This window comes from Brassica rapa, chromosome A02, assembly GCF_000309985.2.
Source record: "Brassica rapa cultivar Chiifu-401-42 chromosome A02, CAAS_Brap_v3.01, whole genome shotgun sequence".
NCBI classification, from domain to species: domain Eukaryota; kingdom Viridiplantae; phylum Streptophyta; class Magnoliopsida; order Brassicales; family Brassicaceae; genus Brassica; species Brassica rapa.
In genome coordinates this window covers 31,038,588-31,061,356 of record NC_024796.2, presented here as the reverse complement: position 1 = coordinate 31,061,356, position 22,769 = coordinate 31,038,588, and the positions used below count along the sequence as shown (strand labels likewise).

Below are 22,769 nucleotides of genomic sequence, written 5' to 3'. Positions count from 1 at the left end.
TTAATGTGAGTGATTAGTCCCTGATATATAAAGGGCGTATGTGGATTATCCCCTCTCTCTTGTGAGCTACATTCAAAGGTGAGCAAGAGAGGGATTATTCGAGTTCTTGATTCATAGTGAAACACTGGTGATTTACCAGTCGAGACGTAGGGCTATTACTCTATCTTGAGGGCCTGAACTCGTATAACTTCTTCTTGTGTCATTGTTCTGTTTATGATTCATCGAGAGAGAGAAAGATCGTGAGATTGAAAGCATTCGAACGTATTGCGAGCTGGTTGATCCTAACACTATGTAAACTATTTAGAGCGTAACCTAAACCTTAATTTTCCACGTAATTGTAATTTTGCTTAACATAATTTCATTTACTGATCATTAATATATAGTAGATAAAGTAACGAGCCTGCGTATGATTAACAAGAAGTTAAATGACAACGTCATAGTCTCCGTTCCATATAAAGTGTACGTTAAAGTAGGAGCTCGCGTATGGTCATCATGTTACACACATCATTTTCATTCATAATTACAATCAAGCTACCTCTTATGGCATTTTATTAACGACTCCTAAATCCTGGTTGGTCCCATCATATATCATATCCCCTCTATAATATAAAAATTCATCAGAACATAGTGTCGCATCATAATTTTAGATTTTAGCGTAGACTCACACATACACACGATCTCTGGTCCCTCGGTTTAATCTCCCCTCCTCTCTACTGATGTCATATATTCGTGCGAACTAAACTGTTTCGGAATTTTGTACAGTTATAAAATTTTGCACTTTGCGTGAAAAGAGGGGCAAAAGATCATATACCTGTATCGTATATTCTAAATCTTCGAGTCACAACTTAGTGAAAATGCTACCTATGCGAATATCAAATTGGCGGCTGCATGCATGTTTCAGTTATCATCGATATACAAAAATATAAAAAAGCATATAATATTCAGACCACTTAATTAGATGCTGGATTTTTTTTTTGAGCAAACATATATTAGAAATTTAAAACAAGGATGTTCTACACGGATTCGATAGAGTCAAATTTAGATGCTGGATAAAACTCAAAAGTTTTCAATGAAATATGAAAATGTATAAAGGTTTTTCATGAAGTAAACGATTTTTTGTTGTTAGACCTACTCTTACAATTGTTGGATTTTATATCAGAGTTACTTGCAGCTCCAGACAATATGCGCTTGATTGTCAAATTTGGGAAGCCTATATTTTGTATTATTTTAAAGATATTTGTAGAGCTATGAAAAAGACATTTAATAAGCGAAAATCAACATTCAAGCAAATGTTATATATAAGCAATTTCAGGCGATTAAATGTATAGTCTTATGATTTAAAATTGTTTTAATCCTCACTACAGTTTTATAATTAAAACTTAAGAGAAAATAAAAACGAATCAAATGGTTCGTATTTTTATACATGAATAATATATATAGAGTATGATATACTATTGATGAATAACATGGTCTATTCTTTTTCATAGAGAGTTTCATTTTGTTGGTTATTCTATTCTGGTCTGGATATCCATACCACTTCAAACTTGAGTAGTAAAATAATTTTTCGCTGTAAAAAATAAATAAATAAATAACATGATCTATAAACAATACAGTAAATAAATTGCATTTTCTAGTTGTAAGAAATAAGAATAATCAATAGTTTCATTTTGAAAAAAAAAAGAAAAATTCTTCTACCGGTTTTAAAAGTACAAATATGCTTAGCTTCATTTCCTATACTAACTGTTTAACCATTCCAAATCAAATAATTATCGACAGCAAATACTGTGAAAAGTTAGACTTACAACTCTTTTGATTTATGAACAGTATGGTGTTACCGTGTTGGATAGACATAATGTATTTATCACATTGCATACACACCGTGTAGAGTCTGTAGACATCGTCTATGCTCTCCAGAGTCCACACCATCAACCTAATCTTTACGTTTCGTTAATCACTGATTAACTCCCCAAAGTGGTTATGTGTAGATTTAAGCTAGAAGGGAAGCTCGATTTTTCAAATCAACGTTTTGGTTTCTTCATAAAGCCTTTTAAATCCACAGTTAAAACAAAACCGAAGCTATTTGCTTAGCGATAATGTAGGACAGCATATTCGAAAACTCAAATTAGTCAAAAGTTCTGAATTTTTATTTTATTTTATGAGACATATAAATCTTATTCGACACGATCTCTGTCGTACATTACCTTAGGAAACGACTTGTAAAATAAAAAACAATGGAACGAACAGGTAAAAAATAAGACAAGGGTCACTCAACTATTACAGCATAGGAGAGAGCTTTACGAGAACACGAGCCAGATTCAGTTAATTATGCCTGTTTATGAATATATTATGAATTTATTTTGTTTTCCATCACAGTTTCTGAAGTAATCATAATCAAAGTCACATCTCATCTTTTATTCACATGTCCAAAACTATTCATTGAATCATTGTACGCTGCAAATCAAGTTAACAATTAGTTCGTATCTTCTTACATCTCTAGTGCCAGCTTTCACATTACTAAAGTCAATGTGATTAGAATTGTTAATATTATTTTTGTTTGCTCTTGTATACTAAATGGGTAATTCCCATTTGATTATTTTTAAATGTGTAGTCTCTCTCTAGACAGAGAAATGAGTTATCTGCTTACAAAATTATTCACGAACTTAGAGCATCTCCAATGGGGATGGATGGTAGATTTAAATGTATCTCGTACTTTAAAATTTATGTTTTAATAGTTTGTTAGAAAAAGACGAATTATGTTAATACGTTCTTAATTGCTTAAACAAAAGCTGGAATAGCTCAGTTGGTTAGAGCGTGTGGCTGTTAACCACAAGGTCGGAGGTTCGAATCCTCCTTCTAGCGTTTTTTAGCCATAGTGCATTTTGTCCTTTTTTAATAATGGGCTACAAGTCCATAAGTTCCCATACACATCGTAATTATTTGTTAGACGAAATAATCTAAAAATCCGACAATACAGGTACGTTCAAGCTTGTAAGCACAATGGTTGGTTTAAAACTAATGGGCCTCCACGAATCAGCCCTTCTCTCGTTCCGTACGTTTCTCGTGATTAGCTTCACAATTTTCAATATTAATTCTTGTTTTTCTTTTCCTGTTTCAAGATCCCAGTAGAGCATTAAACTCGGACCGAACTCATATAAATAAATGTAAAACAATCAATGAAAAGGAGGATCAGATTACGGCTGGAATAAATGGGAACAGACCGGGTATATCAGGTGGTATATGCTTCTACAACGTTTGATAACGATATAACATTTGAACTGCATTTGACCAATCCTTGTTGAAACTGCGTCTTTACACTAATTTAATATATTTTTATATATATCTCTCACAATATTTATTGATATCAAATAAAGGAAAACCAGATGTTAAAAAGGTACAAAGTTTCTTTTTGGGGAGAATATTAGTTTGTTAAGAACTTGTTTTGTATCAATATAGGCCAAAGACCCAAACCTCTGATACAAAATAAATAAAAGAACAAACATATATTTTATTTTATTTTGTGATACAAATGTGCTTTTGGCCAAGTATATCAGGTTTGGATTTATATGGATCGGAGTAGTATAAATTGTTGGGGTTAGAACATCTAATAATATCACCGATGCAAATATCTACTTATTTTGCTCCTTGTAGATTAATTTCAGTAGTAATTTTTTTTTTTTTTTGTAAATATTCTTCAAGTTTCAATAGTAATTTGATATTATGAAAAAAGGCTAATGGAGATACATATGAAGAATAGTTTAAAAGTTAAACCGGGCGTGTATGAATCTCATTTGCAATTGCGGTATGGTTTTGGATTTATTATCAGTTCAAAACAAAAGTGGGTGTAAGCTGTATGTATCAGAGAGGATGATCGGTTCAGTTTCACGAGAGATCCATTCTTGAAGCTCTCACATGTTTCCTATTTCTTCTTCTCCGTTCTCTCGTGTTTCTTCACAGATGGAGACGCTTGATCAATCATCGAAACACAATCTTCTCTTTTTCTATTTTTGGATGTATTATTTATTGATATATGCATATTATTGAGAACATGGCCTCACTAACTGTGTAATTGGAATTAATACGTATACTAAAACCCTATGGAATCTGATTATGATGCAATTTCACTTCACAAACGTCAAATATTGCAAGTTTTAGTTGATAATTTAATCATATTATATATTACCGTTACAAAATAAAAATAAAAAAGGGGGTGATAAAAGGTGTCAAGAGAAGTTTTTGGAGTTAATGGTCAAAATTATATTAGGAAAACTTTACAAAGATGTGAGAGAAAGTTAACTAATGTAACAAACCCTACTCGTTAAACTTTTAAAAACGTGCTTAAATGTTTAAACGTGAACTCATACGAATCAAATTTATGTCTACTATATAAATTTGAAATCGACAAGTTAGTATATGTATTCTCAGTTTCTTGGCAACAATAACTTAAAGGATATATAAATAAATTGTTCAAATAGTTATGGTTTCCTTAGTAGAGTTGCATACTGCTGACAACTATAATAAGTATAACTGGCTGCATGAATATATGTATTTTTTTTTTTTGTAACACAAATGAATATATGTATAAAATATATAGTTTACGTATAAAGACCGGTGCAGTGCACACTTCACACATTGAAAAAACGTTACCGCAACAACATAACACGACAGATAACAAATTCTATCCGATTTGTTCCGATCAATTGCACAGTTATATATGTTCTTCTGTCTTTTCTGCCACTTCATGCCTCTCTCTCATCTTCTCCTTTTGTCTCTATTATCCCTCACTCATCTCTCTACGTATACAAAGACTATACCTGCAAAGAAATTCATATATCGAATGTAATAAAATGTACATTTTTGACAAAATGGCGGTTTATGAGTATACAAGTCTACTACAATGGCGGTTTAAGATTACACAAGAGTATTACCAACATAGTATATATAACATGTTTAAATACATAGTCCACAAAGTAAAAAAAAATGTTTAAACATGTTCGAAATCTACTTTTTAGCGAAAAGATTGAGTATTGTCGAGGTAATTATTATGCAAGAGAATTATAACATGTTCTACATGCAACATCGTAATTCTAGTTTTAGTTGTTAATACATAAATATTGAATTTTATATACATGTTAACAAATCTATATGCTCATATTAATTTGTACCATTCGCTTTTTGTAATTCGTTAAGATTTTTCTTTTTTGCATTTAATATCTTAAAATGAATGATAAAACTCTGGATATTAAAGTTTCATTTTGATAAACACACTCTTTTAATATTAATAAATACAAAGACAATTTTTTTTGCTACAAAAGCAAAAACATTCAAATAATTAACTCGACAAGAAAAGAAAACTAAAGTGATTTAAGTCTCATAAACAAAATAACTATTTACGTCTCCAACTTTTTGAAGACAAAGCCACTTTTTGTTTACTCAATATCTATAAATAATTAAGCCAAACAAACGTTTCTAAAACATACACAAGCTCACATACATGCAGAATCATTTTATATATAAATTCACACCAGACGAAACCCTTTTTACCAACTGTTCCTCAATCTCTCTCGCTCTCATCATACTTTTCTTGTTCCTTTATTTCTCTCGTCCCATCATTATCATGTCCTCCCATACCAATCTCCACTCTCCTAAACCGGATCACCGTATCACCGGTGCGTCCCATACCAAAAAACCACCGTCTTCCACCGCTTCTCAAGACCAACAAACCCTAAAATGCCCTCGTTGCAACTCCTCAAACACAAAGTTTTGTTACTACAACAACTACAGCCTCTCTCAGCCTCGTCACTTCTGCAAATCTTGCCGCCGTTACTGGACACGTGGCGGTTCCTTAAGAAACGTCCCCATCGGTGGCGGTTGTCGGAAAACCAAAAAATCAATAAAACCTAACATTATAGCTCCTTCTTCTTCTTCATCTCAGAGATTTTTCTCTTCAACCATGGAAGAAGCATCTAAATTCTTCACTCCTCCAACAGCAATGGATTTTCAGCTCGCTGGATTATCTCTCAACAAAATAAACGATCTTCAACTTATGAATAATCAAGAAGTTCTTGGCCTTAGGACGACCATGGAGCAGGTCGAAACAACACCTGTTGATGTCGGATCAGGTTTAACCCTAATGGGTTTCGGAGATTACAACAGCAACAACAACAACCATTCACCGGCGACTTTCACAACCGATGGAAACTTAGCTACGTCGATAGAAACTTTGAGTTGTTTAAACCAAGATTTACACTGGAGGCTTCAGCAACAGAGGATGGCTATGTTTTTTGGCAACTCTAAAGAAGAGACTGTTGTTGTGGAGAGGCCACAGCCGCTTCTTTACCGGAATCTCGAGATCGTTAACTCATCGCCGTCGCCGACAACTAAGAAAGGAGAGAATCAGACAGAGTGGTACTTTGGTAATAATAACGACAACGAAAGGGTGATTAATAACAATGAAAATAATAACACAGGAGGAAGCGATCAATGGAACAATGGACTTCAAGCTTGGACTGATCTTAATCATTATAATTAATGCTTTGCCATGATTCTTGGTAAGTTTAAGATAAACTATATTTATATGATCAAGATTTAAAACTATGTGTGTTTGTGATGTCACTTCCAAAAATATTTATGTTTGTAGTTTTGTTTTATTTGGGTGTTCTTTGTAGTAAGCTTTTGTTGTTGTTGTTTGGGTTACTATTGTTGTATTATAAGTTTCAATTTGTAAACAAAAACCAAAATTCAAGAATTGATAGATATATACTGTATTAGATTCTCTAACTTTTTCATTAGTTTGTTTTTTTTTAATATTGGGCGAATTCAAAACAGGATTTACTGTGCTTAAAGCTTAATTATTGAAAGGCTCTTGGACTTGAGCTTAGTGGTGAAATTCTCAACTAACTAATTGGTGGTTGCCTGGTTGGTGTTTCAGAAAAAAAAAAAACTAATTGGTTCACCTTTGTTTTGAAATATAAGATGTTTAGAATAATCTTTATGTTCTAATATATAAGATATTCTCATATTTTTAAGTACCTTGAACTTTATCAAATATTGTGGAACCAACCAAATTTAATAATTCTATTTTATAATTGGTTGAGTAATTTTAAATTTTAAATTTCAATTATATTTTTTAGATAAAAACAAGTTTTTTAATAAATGTGTTTTATCTAAGACATCTTGTATTTAGGAATGGACGGAATACTAATTAAAAATAAATCTTCAAATGTGATTCTCAGTAAACAGATTATGTCTCCTTGAGATTAGTTATAATACCAATCAATTCATTTTACTTGATTTAATAAGTTTAACTGAGCCTAATTATACCCAAAATTGAAATTTGCCATCCACATCAATTGAACTGTGCCCTAGTGAATAATGAAATCTCAATAATTCCAGACAGTGTAATATTCGTTACAACATCGATAGTTGTGCTGTAAGTAGAAAATATAGACTGATGTTACATGAAAACTTTGTCAGTGAAGTGTGGTCTAATTAATGTACATACAAGCATATAGCATCTTAGAAGTCACTGAACTATGTCGAGTCTACGTGAACACAGAGAGCAGGCCTTAGCCTTCTTTTGCAGTCTCTCTACACATGAGGTTTTTATATATGTACGCATGAACACATATAATGTATATGTTTTAAATTCTGTCAAAATCACTACAAATAAACGAAATATAAATGTCTAAAAAATTATTCTTATAAATAATTTTATTACGATTTAGTTTAACTAACAAAAGTTAGAATTTAGTCATGACTATAATTGTATTTATAAGCTCACTCATAAACGTTATAGAGACAAAGCTATGTTTTTTAAAATCACAAGAGTAATTTTGTTATTCCAATTATTTTGATAGATAACTATATCATTTATCTGTACGAATACACACACACATCTGCAAGAATTAATGTTTATAGGTTCCGGTCACTTAAAAGGTGATGTTGGTTACTCCCAAAACAAAAAGGCGATGTTGGCACTTTTCAATACTACATTCTCCTTCTAATAAGCTTTTTTTTATTGATCATTAGAGCAGCATTAACCCCACCTCTTAGCTTGGTTCTTAAGAGGTGGGTCCCACAGTTTTGATAAAAAGCACCTCTTAATACTCTTCTGCAAGAGGTGCCTCTTACTTAGTTTTAGCACTGTTTGCGGGCCCCACTGACACGTGGTGGCCCACAATTAGTTAATTTTTTTTTTAGAAAAAAAAATTAAAAAAAAAAAAATTTAAAAAAAAAATTCGACTAAGAACCCGTGAAGGGTTAATGCTGCTCTTAGTAAGTTTGCTTTAGAAGATCATTGTCTTTCGGATATCTTAACTTTTAGTTTTCCTCTGTTAAATCATCATAAAAAGGTAATATAAATCAAGAATAAACCTTTTCTTGCTTTTGGTCGAGACACCACATTAACTAGCCAAATAATAAGCTTAAAGTGTAATGTAATTTATAAAAAATAAATAACTTTTATATACAACATGTTGAAGTATTTTGTGATAATTTAATGAAACGGATAGGTAGTGAAGGAGCATGATGAATGTGAATACAAGTGATGTAACTGCCTAGTTATATCATGCAATATGAGTAAATTTAATATGTCGCTATTTCACGGCTTTGCTACAAGAATCAAATATAAACCAATTGCGAGGAGGAGATAATATGAAGTTTGTACATGTGTGAGGCCGTTCGTCGAACCTAAGCACAAATATGAAATTTGTCATAACCTCATCACAACATAACGTCTTTTGATAATGACGAGAAAGAAAGAAAGAAGAGAAAGCTTCCAACAGAAAACAAGTTACATGTTTTTTTTTGTCACGTCATTACTTTTACTTTGTATATATAGTAACGCAATAAACTCCAAACTACTAGATTTAAAGGTCTATATATAAATATTTCGATTTGAGTTAAGTATCGCCAACTGAGAAATTAACAACTAAAAGCTTCATTTTCCTTTGAAATGCTCAAAATGAACAATGAATCATTTGTTACTTTTTCTGAGAATAATAATAATAAACTACGTTTTCATCATAAAAACAGTTTACCCTTTTCTATTTTTGTAAAACTGTAACATTGTCATTATTTCATTCATATGCACAAGAGTAACAACCAAATACAAAAAAAAAAAACGGTGGCCTCATTTCCATTGTCAATGACTCAATATGAAATGGCCATGTTAAGAAGTTACTCGTGATGCAGAGAAGCCTAGATTGAATATTAAAATAGGGTTCGATGAACTGTCTTTTTTTTGTGTGCAACCGATGAACTGTCGCTTGTACCAAATAAGCTTGAAATTCTAGAGAAGGCGATCACTCCCCCGTGACAATTTCAATTCATCGCCGATGCATTTTTCCTCCGACCAATACCTTAGAGTATGTCGGTCAGCTGTCGGAATATTTGAAAATGCCACAAGGCCCATTTAGGCACTAGTTGACCCACTTGAGAGCATTTTAGCCCCAATAATCTTTTAAACTGGACAAGGCCTATTAAGAGATTTTTATGCTTTCATAGCACCTGAAAGTGACACAAACCGTTCTGAAATATTTTTTCCTTCTAATTCTCTGTTTTTGCATCATCAGAGAATCTTCGATACAACTCGGGAGTGATGGTATGGTGAAAGGTCACTAGCTTCTTTAGATGGCATAGCAAGTGAAAGTTGTTTTTCTTAATTGCCTTTTTACATGAAGAGAAGGTGTATGTTAGGACTAATTTTTTTTGGAACTACTTTTAAGCTACAAACTGTTGGTAATAACATTGTTTAGTTAGTCCTAACTTAGCGTTTATAGCTCAGTGGATAGAGCTTTGTTTCGTAAGCAGAAGGCCGAAGATCTTGTTAGGCTTTTGCGTTGATGAATTTAACTATTTTCCACGGAGACGTAAAGATTCTATGTCACATCCACTATCTATGTGGTTCGGTTAGATAGTATATGACATATTGACATGTAAACATTTTACTTAGTACACTTTTCTCTAATCTCTTGTTGGGTTAAGTGATTATCTCTAAGCAGTCGGGCATATTTAAAAATATAAGCTTATATATCACTTTCCTATTTGGAAAAAATAGGATTAACGCTTGTCGGCTTGGTTTTACTTTGATTTAGTTACTAGTATTTATTAGTTATAGACTTATAGTACATTTTAAAAAAACGTCAAACCAGAATTCACAAAAAAAAAAAACTAGCTGACTTTTGGATTGAAGCAAAAGAGTGCTCAAGTGAGAACGAGATTGGTTAGACTGACTTCTCAGACAGAACTTGACATTGGTGAGTTTGGTGGCTATTATGATTTGGAATTTGGGGCCCAATGGAGAAAGATAAAGCAAATTAGATTAGATTGGGAGAGTCTACTTATTAAGAGGTTTGGTTCACCCACTCTGCATGATACACCTTCACACTGAAATTACCAATTAACTAGTAACTTTATTTAGAATGTAGTTATTGCCTTAACAAATTCGCATTTCACGAAAGATACATATAAAAAAATCATTTTCCCGCAACAACTTCACTTATTATTTTAATATGTGCTTATCTAGATTATGAATTTGTTTCTCCGATGATATGTACTTAACCCACACATGTAGAAAGTTTGACACATGCCTATTCTTTTCATTTTCGTCGTTAGATTTTTCTATTTTATGCACTTAAGTTAGAGCTTGAGATGGTGGGTCCAATGATGTCGCGCCTGATGTGTTTCGAATAAACGTCTTTTAACTAAGCTCCATGATGACTCGTGACGGTCGTGTCGTCAACCAGAACACTCTCATGAATGTTGTCTATCTTGATATTGACCAGTTTATTATATAAGAAAGTTAAATATATTTTTAAAATAAGGTCTAGGGTGGTTAAAGCTTAATTGCCTTTGTGTTTCATACTAGTCTCTATGGTGGTGCCACACGATAACTGAAAACAAGATATTCTTTCCCGCTCATAATACTTGATGTTTTGCCTTAGTGCATAAAGATTAAGAAAATTATTATTTTTTAAATATTTTAAAAATATAATTTTAAAATCAGTTAACTAATTATAAAAAAGATGGTAAAATCTAATTAGTTGATCAGTTTCTAATAAAGTTAAAATTAATCATATAATCTCAAAACTTCATATAAATTGAAACAAAATAATTTTTCTAAAACATCATCTATATTAAAACGGAATGAGTATCATATTTCTTTGGGGGAGGGGGGATCACACAGTCCGCCATTTAAATTCGCTTATGCTGCTTTTAAAGGTTGCATTAATAATAAAAAATAGCTTGAAGAGACCCAACAAAGAATAAAAACAATGTTAGTGGCCTCACAACAAGTCATAACTATATTTTAAAACACAGAGGATGTCTTGTCTTCTCATCCACTGTAATTACGGAAAATGCCATTGACCAGCTCCAGATAATATATGTCAACCGTCGGCGTGTTCGTTCGTTGGATAGCGTTAGTTACGGAACTCTTATCTTTTGTAAAAAAGTGAAACAGAACTCTCGACTTGCATGCATGTGGTGGATTTTGTATAAATATAGCATAGATTCCAATCCATTACCAGTCATAATAAACCTGGTCTTTCATCTTCTTCTTCTTCCACTTTGAAGCTTTCTAAAAATCTTCTAAGAATAAACATTTCTAAAGATAAAACTCTCTAACAAAGACAAGAAGCAAAAGAAAAAAAAACAACGGTTCAGAAACCACACATTAGAAGAGAAGACAAACCTCTGCTTTCCTGTTTCTCCGGACTCTCTTCCTTCTCCTCACGGAGATGTTACTCTTCGGAGAAACTTTCATGAAGCTTTGAGTTTTTTTTTTAATATTATCATTCAAAGCTTCTTCTCACAGAGAATCCAAGAGGACGAAGGCCATGGCTGTTGAAGGTAAGGCTATATAGTCAATGTTACGACATTATGTTTATGCCTTGTCTTCTAATGAAAAAATCTACTCAAACATGTTATGTGCAGAGATGGAGAAGAAGAAAAAGAAGAAGAACAAAGGAAGCAATGAAAAGACGGAGACGGAGAACAGCGACTCATTATCTATCGACGATCCATCGCCGAGATGCGTTCTTGAAATCCCATTAACGAGTTCGGACTCCGACAACAGCAGCAGCTGCAGCTCGTGCTCGCCTGATAAGTCATCGTCGCCGTTATCTACAACTCCTCCGAACGTCTCGTCTCTTCAGCACCACGGTCTTCAATGGAACAAGATGATAGACTCTATCAAGAAGAAGTCCATAAGGAGATTCTCTGTCATTCCTCTCCTCGCCAGCTACGAGCTCACGAGGAAAAACATGCGGCGGAAACAGCCTAAGCTATCTCCTTCTCCTGTTGACTGCGACCAAATCCTCGTAGCTAAACCCTCGTGGCGGAACTTCACGTACGAAGAGCTTGTTGCCGCCACCGACAGTTTTAATCCCGGTAAGGTTTGGTAAGGTTATGTTCATGGCCAGTCCTGAAATTTTAAAGATTTTAAGAATCATAAACAGTTTTAATCCCGGTAAGGTTCGGTAAGGTTATGTTCATGGCCAGTCCTAAAATTTTAAAGATTTTAAGAATCATAAACAGTTTTAATCCCGGTAAGGTTCGGTACATGGCCGGTCCTGAGATTTTTTTGAGATCTATAGATTTTTATTAAGAATTTTAATAAAGTTTTTAAAATAATTAGAATGCTCTGTATCTATATAAATGTTTTTTTAAATAAAAAATTGCGGGATAAGACCAATGTTTCCCTGGAATGTGTCAAGATCCGGTCCTGGTTATGTTCTTGTGTCTCCTAGTGGCTAGCATGGATCTTGATGTGTTGTACGTGTTTTTGTTAGAGAATATGATTGGGAAGGGAGGACATGCGGAGGTGTACAGAGGAGTTTTACCTGACGGAGAGACGGTGGCCATCAAGAAGCTGATGAGACACGCCATGGAAGAAGAAGAAAGAGTCAGCGACTTCTTATCTGAACTAGGGATGATCGCACACGTTAACCACCCAAACGCAGCAAGGCTTCGCGGTTTCAGTAGCGACCGCGGTTTGCATTTCGTGCTCGAGTACGCTCCGCACGGCAGTCTCGCTTCTCTACTCTTCGGTACACTCTCCATTGCAATAAAAATGCTTTTAAAACATTATTAATTGTGTTTATGTTTCTTTTAAACCTTTGTAGGGTCTGAGGAGGAGTGTTTGGATTGGAAGAAACGGTATAAAGTGGCTTTGGGTGTAGCTGATGGTTTGAGATATCTTCATAATGATTGTCCTAGACGGATTATTCACCGTGACATCAAAGCTTCCAACATTTTGCTAAGTCAAGATTATGAAGCTCAGGTATTTTTATTGATTGATTAATTCAACAATCAAAAACTAATCAGTTTTAGCTGAATCTGATATGAATTTTTTTTTTTTGGTAGATATCTGATTTTGGACTTGCTAAGTGGCTCCCAGAGAATTGTCCTCAACATATTGTTTTCCCTATCGAAGGCACATTCGGGTCAGACACAGATTTCCACGGCTACACAATCTCTTCTTGATGTTTAAATCTTAACCAGGTTTGGTTCTTTGTTTCTCTTACAGGTATCTAGCTCCAGAGTACTTTATGCATGGGGTTGTTGATGAGAAGACGGATGTGTTTGCTTTTGGGGTGTTGCTTCTAGAGATCATAACTGGTCGTCGAGCGGTTGATACAGATAGCAGGCAAAGCATTGTGATGTGGGTAATGATCTGAAACTGCTCTTCTTCTTCTCTTTGTACGCATTTTACAACAATTAAGACAGTTTGAAATGCTTATTTTTCAAGGTGAAACCACTTCTGGAGAAGAGCAGCTTGGAGGAAATAGTTGATCCTAAGCTAGGAAATGACTTTGATGAAACTGAGATGAGAAGGGTGATGCAAACAGCTTCAATGTGCATACACCATGTAGCCACTATGCGTCCTGATATGAACCGGGTATGTTCCATTTCCAAAGCCAAACTAGTCCCATTAGTGTTTGATCTAATAATAAGCAACTTATGAATTGGGTTGGTTTTGGATGTAGTTGGTGCAGCTATTGCGTGGGAATGACCGGTTAGCTGAGCCGCACGGCGGAGCAAGAACAGTGAGTCTCGACGGGTGTGACCTACAAGATCATACCTCTTCCTCGTACCTTGACGGTCTCATTCGGCATAGACAACTCTTAATGGAGTGAAGCAACCAATCCAACAACAACAATAAAAGTATTACCTTGTCTTTCTTGCATGTGATTTTACTCCATATTCTCCATTGTAAAAATCTCTAAAAGAAAGGAAAGATTGTATGTATAATTGGCCTCTAGTCTCAGCTTATGCTTGTGTCTTCAACCTTTGTTCATGTGAAAGCTGTAGTCACTTTTGAAATCCGAATGATTAATCGAAAAATCTCGCAACTTTGTAATATGAATAGGTAAAACTATTAGAAAATTATGGAAATAGAATATATAGTCACTTGTTTAGTCATCAGAAATCATTCAAGAAATCATCAAGTATCTGTCTCAACAAGGCCTAACCAAGTTCCGAACCAAACACCGAGCCACACTCCAAACCCAGCGTCAGCTAATCCAAGCCTCTTGCCTCCTTGCGAGGCTGAAAGCACCACTACGATATCCCAATCTCATCAATCACTCGCAAAGACATCTCTCACCAAAGCCGACCATGCATGTGATCATTTCTTTAGCTGCATTAGTTTCATACGTAAACTAAAATTATCAAAACTAACAAACATGAATATAAAACCTTCATAAGACAAACTAAATTTGGGAATTATTATTTATTTTTAAATAACTAGTGAGAACATAAATACGAGGTTCTTGAATAGCTAAGCAACCTCGACCCACATTGGACAGCGATGCATGCTCTTGATGTTACACGCTAACATGTCGGCAAAATTTTCTTCCCCTTGATACAAAAATATAACGTCCTTTTATCAAAAAAAAAAAAAAAAGACTAAATAATGATTCAAATCACATATTTCTTCTTTCTTTTTCCTTATTCATTGACTCAAAATTCTTTTTCTTATAGCAAAAATACCCGAAAATAAGATCAAAACTTTGAAAGTCAGTCACCACATAATAAACAGAACCTATCATCACTTCTACGCCTCTCCAACATCTCTCGTGATTTTCTCTATTCCCCTTGTTTTAATGACCTCCTTAGTTCCTTAGCCACTTCCACCATTTTTGGAACTTCCCCTCTAAGACCAATACATCTTTCTGAGAGGACAAGAAAAGCTTCCATTAGACAACGCTCTTCTACTTCTAAAACCAAACTCATCTTTGGATCTACGATCTCACCCATTCTTCCTTCTCCCATGTACGAGGACAACCACTTCGGAAACTTGTTCTTCTCTCTCCAATTCTTCCAACCACAAAGCTCCTCAAAATTTTTTCTCCGGTCAAAAGCTTTTGCATGAAAACACCAAACCCGAAAACATCAGTTTTCTCCGACACTACGCGGTTGAAAATATAATCATTGTCCATGTAATCGTAGTCTTTACCAGCCCAAGTAAGCTTGACATGTGTTTCTCCTTTTGGAATCGAGACACAATAAGATAAATCATTCAACTTCGCTACGCCATTTTTATCTAATAATATATTTTTCAACCCCATGTTCCTATACACAAAGGGTCTTGGGAACGCAACGTGAAGATAAGCTAAAGCAGTTGCAACTTCCTCTGCTATCTTCATTCTCCTTCTCCATGACACTATCTTATTCAAATCTACAGGTGAGTATTGTCTCTCTCCACCATAATAAACTATGACTGGATATTCAAACTCAAAACAGCACCCAACCAACTTCATGAAATTTTTGTGATCACTCACCATCGAAGATATCGCTACGTCCTTAGGAGGTCCAGTGCAGATGTCTCTAGGGGGATGTGGACTTCTTCCCTTCATTTTCCTAAGTAGAATCATGCGATGGTTATCGAGCGTACCTGAATACCATTTCCCATGAAAATATAATTCGGAAACACGACTACACTCGCAGATGTTTTGACGTCTTTCAAGGATGTTACACTTGCAAAAATGTTTTTGAGTGGCTTTGAGGATTTGATCAGCAGTGAAGAATTTGATGGAATTTGGTTTGCCATCACAGCATTGGATTAGCGCTTCTAGAATTTTCTCTCCTCTCCATTGGTCTCTGTCCCACGTCTGTTCTTTAACAACGGCTCGTGACTTCTTCTTCTTCCACCAACCCATCTACATACACACAAAAAAAAACTTTGCTTTGAAAACTAAAATGACGCAAACTGAAGAACTCACTCATACTTGTAAATGAGAAGGAAGAACAGTATTAATATAAGCCTCGAATGATATTATTTTAGAGTGTTTGAGGGGTCAAAAACTAATTTTTATGACCCGTTCAAGATTCTAATAGAAGTATTTTTTTCTTCTTCTAAAAAATTATGAAATGTAGTTTTTAAGGTTTTCGCCAATTCTTAATGAAGAATACAAAGCTATATTACTTGGCTTTCACCTAAAGCATGTTTTCTTCCTAAGACTTTGTTTTTGTTTCTTTGATAATATTTATAACTCATAATTTGTTTAACTCATTAAAAAGAGTTATTATTATTTTTCAATTTTTTTTTAAATTAAATACTTAGATATTTTATGTTAGTAATTTCAACTTTAGCAAACAAGAAAATAAAGGTGAAGACATACATACAAACAAATCTTAAAAGTCAATTTTAAAATTATAGTCAAAAATAAAAAAAAACTAGAAAACTGGAAAACTATTATGAAAAAAAACAATTAGCCAAAAAGAAAAGCATTTAGAAAACGATAAACATTCATGGCCATTAATGTTTTGAATAGAATAGTCCACAGTGACTTCCTTGTAGGAAAAGTTCTTGATGGAGTTGGCCGTTTGGGAGATATTTCATAATATGTTTTCCAAAATGCAACAAAAAAAAGCTCACATTACCATTTTTTATGCTTCAAAAATTATCAATTCGTCCACGTAGTCTTCATGACTTAATAGTACTTTTGTTAATTAGGTACGTGTAACGTATTCGTTAAGCAAATCATTATTCACGCGTGCATGAATAGATGGCCATGCATGGGGACACCGGACACATATGTAGTTTCATATTACAGCGTAATATACATGATATCAACTAGAAAGATCCAAAAAAACTTCAAAAGCCAATTACAATTGGATTATATGTATCTTAGATAGCTGATGAAGAATACACCTGTTGCAGCGGACGTGTTTTCCTATGAGCTTGACGCTATAGGGGAATGGCTAAGCATGGGACATGACACATCTCCTATGAAAAAATATGAGAGTAGTAGACTATCAACTTCTCACACCAAACCAAACTCTTCGTGCTCTCATTCAAGACTGGCATAACAAATGAGTACCACACGCTTCCTCCTAGCTAGTTTCTTTTTAAACTCAACCCAAAAGTTTTGTAACTTTTTATTTTGATTCACATCTGCGTTTTTTTGCCAAGGGCGTTCCTGTTTCTGACAATGATTCTAGGCTGTACGTTGGTGAAGATGAGTTAAAACCTGTTCTTCAAGAGAGGCAGATGGAGATGGATTTTAATGACTTTGAAGATGATAGCGAAGGAGAAGAGAGTCTAACGAGGATGAGAAGGAAAGCTTTATGGAATCATACTCTGGAGCAATGAGTGAGGAACATAAGAACTCAACTCTTGACAAGAGCTTTGAACATTTCAATCAACAACACTCTTCTAAGTAAGACGGGGTAATTATTCCATATCCATCTTGAAGCCATTTTGTTATGTAGGTTGTTATGAGTTTATGAGGTTGAGTTTTTGTTTTAATGATATTTTATCTGCATCTGCAGCAGGCCCGGCTCAGAATATATTTAGGCCATGTGCACAAACAAATTTTTAGGGCCCTTTCTTATACAAATCAAAAAAATTTAGGGCCCTTTTTGTGTGTTCAAAAAAACAAAAATGACCTTTTCATGTATAAAATTAAAACTGTATGACCCTAAATATACCAAAAAATTACAAAAAAAATGGTGAGACCCTGTGCCAAAGCACCGTCCGCACACGTCCAGAGCCGGCGCTGATCTGCAGGAATCATCCAAGATTTCAGAGGAGGAATTTACACCAACTGATGCAGATTTCAACCTTGTTTAAAACCTACTTGCGTCCTACTCTTCACAACAAGGACATCCTGGTCCTGCTTTCAATCTACTCGGCCTCATGGGAAATAGTGAAATGTAAGTTTTGTCTGACCAAAAGCGTGTTCAACATGTTTGAGTGTACTTTGTTTATGAAATCGATGATTCTGCTAAGTTTCTAATGATTATAAACGTGCACAGCGTCAGGGGCTCTCGTGTTGTCGAAAGTAAGCACAAGGCATGTGATCCAAGAAAGAAGACATATAAGAGAAACTTATGTACATGTATGTACACCATTACACATCATCAATCACAAAAGAACAAAAAGAAAAATCTTTTTTCTTTGTTTGTTCACAATAATCTCGACCACAGAAGCAGAAAACGTCTTCACTCCAAACACCCACATGAAAAATATCCAGTACTCAAATCATATATCATATTCATAGCATATCAATCCATCATTCTTCATTCATTTTAGGCTGCCAAGCCTCCATCACCATCACATTTGTCCATTAGTAGTAGATTCTTGAGAGGGATGACTTGATGTTTTGTTGTCACTCACTTGAAACAGAGAACCAAAAGAAGTCTCCAGAAAACCTATCCACAAATTTTTTTTCTGGTTTTTTTTTTATTTTTAATTTTTGAATACTTAAAAACACAATGTGGGAAACAGTCTTGATCTTCACAAATCCTCCAAAAGCTTATTAAAGCTTCCCCATAGACGACAGCCACTGTTCCATATTCTTCTTATCTGCAGATTTTAATTCAAAACAGAACCACACACTATTCAGTTCAGAATCCTCAATGTCTAAACAATAAATTATGGTAATAAATTCACTTCTAACTCGGTAATCAAGAAAAGCTCCAAGCTACAAACTTAATCACTGAGATCAACCTAAACATACACATATAAGTCAAATAATTGCTATTAATGATTTATGAAAATGGAAACAAGCATTACCAGAAGCAGGAGAGAGGAAACCAGTTGGAATCTGATTCCCTGAACCATCTATCACTTTCTTGTAACAAGGAACAAGAACCACAAACCCACCACCAGTATCATCCTCACTTTTAAACCCAGGTCCATGTGGTTCAACCCAACCAATGGACCACTCAGGATCATCTGGTTCAGGGAACAGCACATTCCCCATCTTACCCTCCTCCTCTCCTCTATCAACCCATCCTCTTTTCATCTTCTTCACCGAAGAAGAAGATCCAGTCTTAATAGTCTTCTTCAGTGAAGGAGATGATCCTTTTGAGTCTTTCTTAGTGCTACCACCACCACCACCACACAACCACCTGGGGAGACGAGGGAAAGAGACTGCCATCTTCTTCTTTATTAGATTCCTAAAAGAAAAAAAAAACTCCGAATCTCCGGAGATAAAACTGTTATCATTCAGCCATGGACCTATGCTTCTTTATCCTCTTCTTCTTCAACCTGTCACCAAATAATTAAATATCTCAACTTTTTTTTAAAAATCATTGTCACTAACCAACACTAAAGCAAATTCATTAAAACCAAAAAGAGAGAAAATCTCCTATCCATTTAATTACATCATCATCATCACAATGATCAAAGTGGATTCTTCATATTAATTATCCTCCAGATCGGTGTTTCAATTTTAAAATAATAAGAAAAAAAACAGAAAAGCGAAAGCGATCGAATGAAGCCTCGATGTCCGTCAATGATTCGCCGGAATATTCGGCGGATATAAATGCTAAAAATATCCGAAGCGTAGATTACCGAGAGAAGATCAGATCGACGATGGAAGGAAACTCTAGAATCGCGTCGTTTCCGGCGTCTGTTTGACTTTTCTGTGACTTGTGGAGAAGAAGAAGAAGAAGAAGAAGCTCACATATGATCTCCTCTTCTGCTCTGTTTCTTCATTTATATATACTAGTCTCTGTTCTGGTTTCTTTCCCCCCGCTTTTGTCGGGCTTAACCAATTAAAGATTGATCCGACGGTTATTAGCGGTTTATTTGGTTTAATAGCAACTGTTTCTGTGCGCTTCTACCCTAGACTTCACAACACCTGATTCCTACCAGTTAACCAACAAAAAAAAGGATTATTAGTTGATGAGGATATAGAACCTCAATATTCTATTTTAGTTCTTGGTTTTAGGTTAATTCAGATTAAAAAATCAGATAAATTCAAGATTTTCAAGTTAAACATCAGTTTAGTTTATCCACTTCTTTATCCATTATAAAATCGCTATTCTCTAGAGAAATGGAGACAACAAAGGTTTCAAACCTCTTTGACCATCACCATATATTAGTACAGAAGGAAAATACGCATTAAAAATATTGTTATATTTATTGAATTTTTCTTAAAATCTATGTGTTTAACCCCTACGGAAAAATTAAGTTTTATGTTAAACATTGTATATACTGAAGCCTAAACTTTTTAGTGTTGTTTTAAAATTTCTAACCACATTCTCCATTTGTATTATTGTATGTTAAACTCTCTTTTATGGTATATGGAAATCTTAATATTTTTTTATCAATTAATTTAGTAAAACTTTATAATACTCCCTAAATCAGTAGAATAACCACTATAAAATCGCTATTTTCTTAAAAAACGGAGATAACAAAAGCTCCAAACCTCTTTCAACTTCATCATATGTTAGTGCATGATGCAAATATGCATTAAAACAATGTTGTCATATTTTTTGAATTTTTTTCAAAATCTATGTGTTAACCCCTACAAAAATATTGAATTTCGAAAAACGCTTTATATACTGAAGCCTATAATCTTTAGTGTGGTTTTAAAATTTCTAACCACATTCTGCATTTGTATTAATGTATGTTAAACTCTCTTTCATAGTATATGGAAATCGTTATAATTTTTTAATCAATTAACATAGTAAAACTTCATAATAGTCCCTAAATCAATGGAATAACACTATAAAATCGCTATTTTCTTGAAAAAGCGGAGACAACAAAGGCTTCAAACCTCTTTCAACATCATCATATGTTAGTGCATGATGCAAATATGCATTAAAACAATATTGGCATATTTTTGAAATTTTCTCAAAATCTATGTGTTATAACCCTTACTAAAATATTGAATTTTGGTAAATGTTTTATATACTGAAGCCTATAATTTTTAGTGTGGTTTTAAAATTTCTAACCATATTCTACATTTGTATTAATGTATGATGAACTCTCTTTCATGGTACTTGAGCATCGTTCAATCTTTTTAAAATTAATTTTGTAAAATTTCATACTCCCTAAATTAGTGGACTAACCATTATAAAACCACTATTCTCTAGAGAAATGGAGACAACAAATGTTCCAACCTATTTTACCATCACCATATATTACTACAGAAGGCAATTATACATTAAAGCAATATTGTTATATTTTTTGAATTTTTCTCAAAATCTGTGTGTTAATCCCTACAAAAATATTGAAATTCATTAAATTAATTTATGTACTGAAACCTATAATTTTTAGTGTTGTTATAAAATTTCTAACTACATTCTAAATTTGTATTAATGTATGCTGATCTCTCTTTCATGGTACATGAGCCTCGTTTAATTTTTCTTATAAATTAATTTAGTAAAATTTCATATGGTTTTTAAATTAGTGGATTAACCATTATAAAATAGCTATTCTCTAGAGAAATGGAGACAACAAAGGTTTCAAACATCTTTGATCATCACAATTTATTAGTAAAGAAGGAAAATATGCATTAAAGCAATATTGTTATATTTTTTGAATTTTTCTTCAAATCTATGTGTTAACCCAAAATATTGTGTTTTACTTTAGATGCTCTATATATACTGAAGCCTAAATTTTTAGTGTTATTTTAAAATTTCTAACCACATTTTACATTTATATTAATGTATGTTAAACTCTCTCACGGTATATGGAAATAGTTATAATTTTTAATGAATTAATTTAGAAAATTTCATAATACTCCCTAAATCGGTGGAATAACCACTATAAAATGGTTATTTTCTTGGAAAACGTAGACAACAAAGGCTCCAAACTTGTTTCAACATCATCATATGTTAGTGCATGATGCAACTATGCATTGAAACAATACTGTCATATTTTTTGAAATTTTCTCAAAATATATGTGTTAACCCCTACAAAAATATTGAATTTCAATAAATTAATTTATATTTTGAACCCTATAATCTTTAGTATTATTTTAAAATTTCTAACCACATTCAACATTTCTATAAATGTATGCTAAAATCTTTTTCATGGTACATGAGCCTCATTTAATTTTTTTTATAAACTAATTTAATAAAATTTCATATACTCCCTAAATTAGTAGACTAACCATTATAAAATCGCTATTCTCTAGAGAAACGGAGACAACAAAGGTTTTAAACCTCTTTTACTATCACCATATATTAGTACAGAAGGTAACTATGCATTAAATTAATATTGTTATATTTTTTGAATTTTTCTCAAAATCTATGTGTTACTACGAAAATATTGAGTTTTATGTTAAGCGCTCTATATACTGAAGCCTAAACTTTGTAGTGTTGTTATAAATTTTCTAACGACATTCTAAATTTGTATTAATGTATGTTAAACTCTCTTCCATGGTATATGAGAATCGTTCTAATTTTTTATCAATTAATTAGTAAAACTTCATAATACTCCCTAAATCGGCGGAAAAACAACTATAAAATCGCTATTTTCTTGAAAAACGGAGACAACAAAGGCTTCAAACCTCTTTCAACAT

At 33.6% G+C, this 22,769-nt stretch overlaps 4 protein-coding genes and 1 non-coding gene across 5 annotated transcripts; 3 read left to right on the top strand and 2 right to left on the bottom strand.

Moving 5' to 3' along the window:
- Nucleotides 1-2,469: 2,469 nt before the first annotated feature.
- On the top strand, nt 2,470-7,794 carry LOC103855307 (dof zinc finger protein DOF5.7-like). The gene has a single exon (XM_033284904.1). It carries the CDS (start codon nt 5,492-5,494, stop codon nt 6,527-6,529), a length of 1,038 nt encoding a protein of 345 aa, XP_033140795.1. The 5' UTR covers nt 2,470-5,491; the 3' UTR covers nt 6,530-7,794.
- TRNAN-GUU lies at nt 2,786-2,859 on the top strand. The gene has a single exon. It is a non-coding gene; the product is annotated as a tRNA-Asn (tRNA).
- A 3,507-nt stretch (nt 7,795-11,301) lies between the features above and the next one.
- LOC103855306 (receptor-like cytosolic serine/threonine-protein kinase RBK1) lies at nt 11,302-14,362 on the top strand. Its single transcript, XM_009132269.2, has 8 exons — nt 11,302-11,850; nt 11,935-12,390; nt 12,792-13,049; nt 13,125-13,282; nt 13,366-13,445; nt 13,529-13,667; nt 13,751-13,900; nt 13,989-14,362. The coding sequence occupies exons 1-8, from the start codon at nt 11,838-11,840 to the stop codon at nt 14,136-14,138; spliced, it is 1,404 nt and encodes a 467-aa protein (XP_009130517.1). The 5' UTR covers nt 11,302-11,837; the 3' UTR covers nt 14,139-14,362.
- A 230-nt stretch (nt 14,363-14,592) lies between these two features.
- On the bottom strand, nt 14,593-18,059 carry LOC103855303 (inactive serine/threonine-protein kinase At1g67470-like). Its single transcript, XM_033284903.1, is given in 2 exon segments — nt 14,593-15,347; nt 15,350-18,059. Coding segments are annotated over 2 exon segments (1,071 nt in total). The 5' UTR covers nt 16,164-18,059; the 3' UTR covers nt 14,593-15,090.
- A 268-nt stretch (nt 18,060-18,327) lies between these two features.
- Nucleotides 18,328-20,063, bottom strand: LOC103855305. The gene is made up of 3 exons (XM_009132268.3): nt 19,808-20,063; nt 19,025-19,501; nt 18,328-18,814 (listed from the first exon to the last, which is right to left on the bottom strand). The coding sequence occupies exons 2-3, from the start codon at nt 19,389-19,391 to the stop codon at nt 18,768-18,770; spliced, it is 414 nt and encodes a 137-aa protein (XP_009130516.1). The 5' UTR covers nt 19,392-19,501; nt 19,808-20,063; the 3' UTR covers nt 18,328-18,767.
- Nucleotides 20,064-22,769: the final 2,706 nt, after the last annotated feature.

Excerpts from the sequence above, each read along its gene's own strand:
- LOC103855307 (XM_033284904.1), top strand. The coding sequence starts at position 5,492 with ATGCAGAATCATTTTATATATAAATTCACACCAGACGAAACCCTTTTT.
- LOC103855306 (XM_009132269.2), top strand. Across the intron at positions 13,446-13,528 it reads CCTATCGAAGGCACATTCGG|GTATCTAGCTCCAGAGTACT; the intron begins GTCAGACACAGA and ends TTTCTCTTACAG. Across the intron at positions 13,901-13,988 it reads TGCGTCCTGATATGAACCGG|TTGGTGCAGCTATTGCGTGG; the intron begins GTATGTTCCATT and ends TTTTGGATGTAG.
- LOC103855305 (XM_009132268.3), bottom strand. The coding sequence starts at position 19,391 with ATGGCAGTCTCTTTCCCTCGTCTCCCCAGGTGGTTGTGTGGTGGTGGT. Across the intron at positions 18,815-19,024 it reads TTTCCTCTCTCCTGCTTCTG|ATAAGAAGAATATGGAACAG; the intron begins GTAATGCTTGTT and ends TAAAATCTGCAG.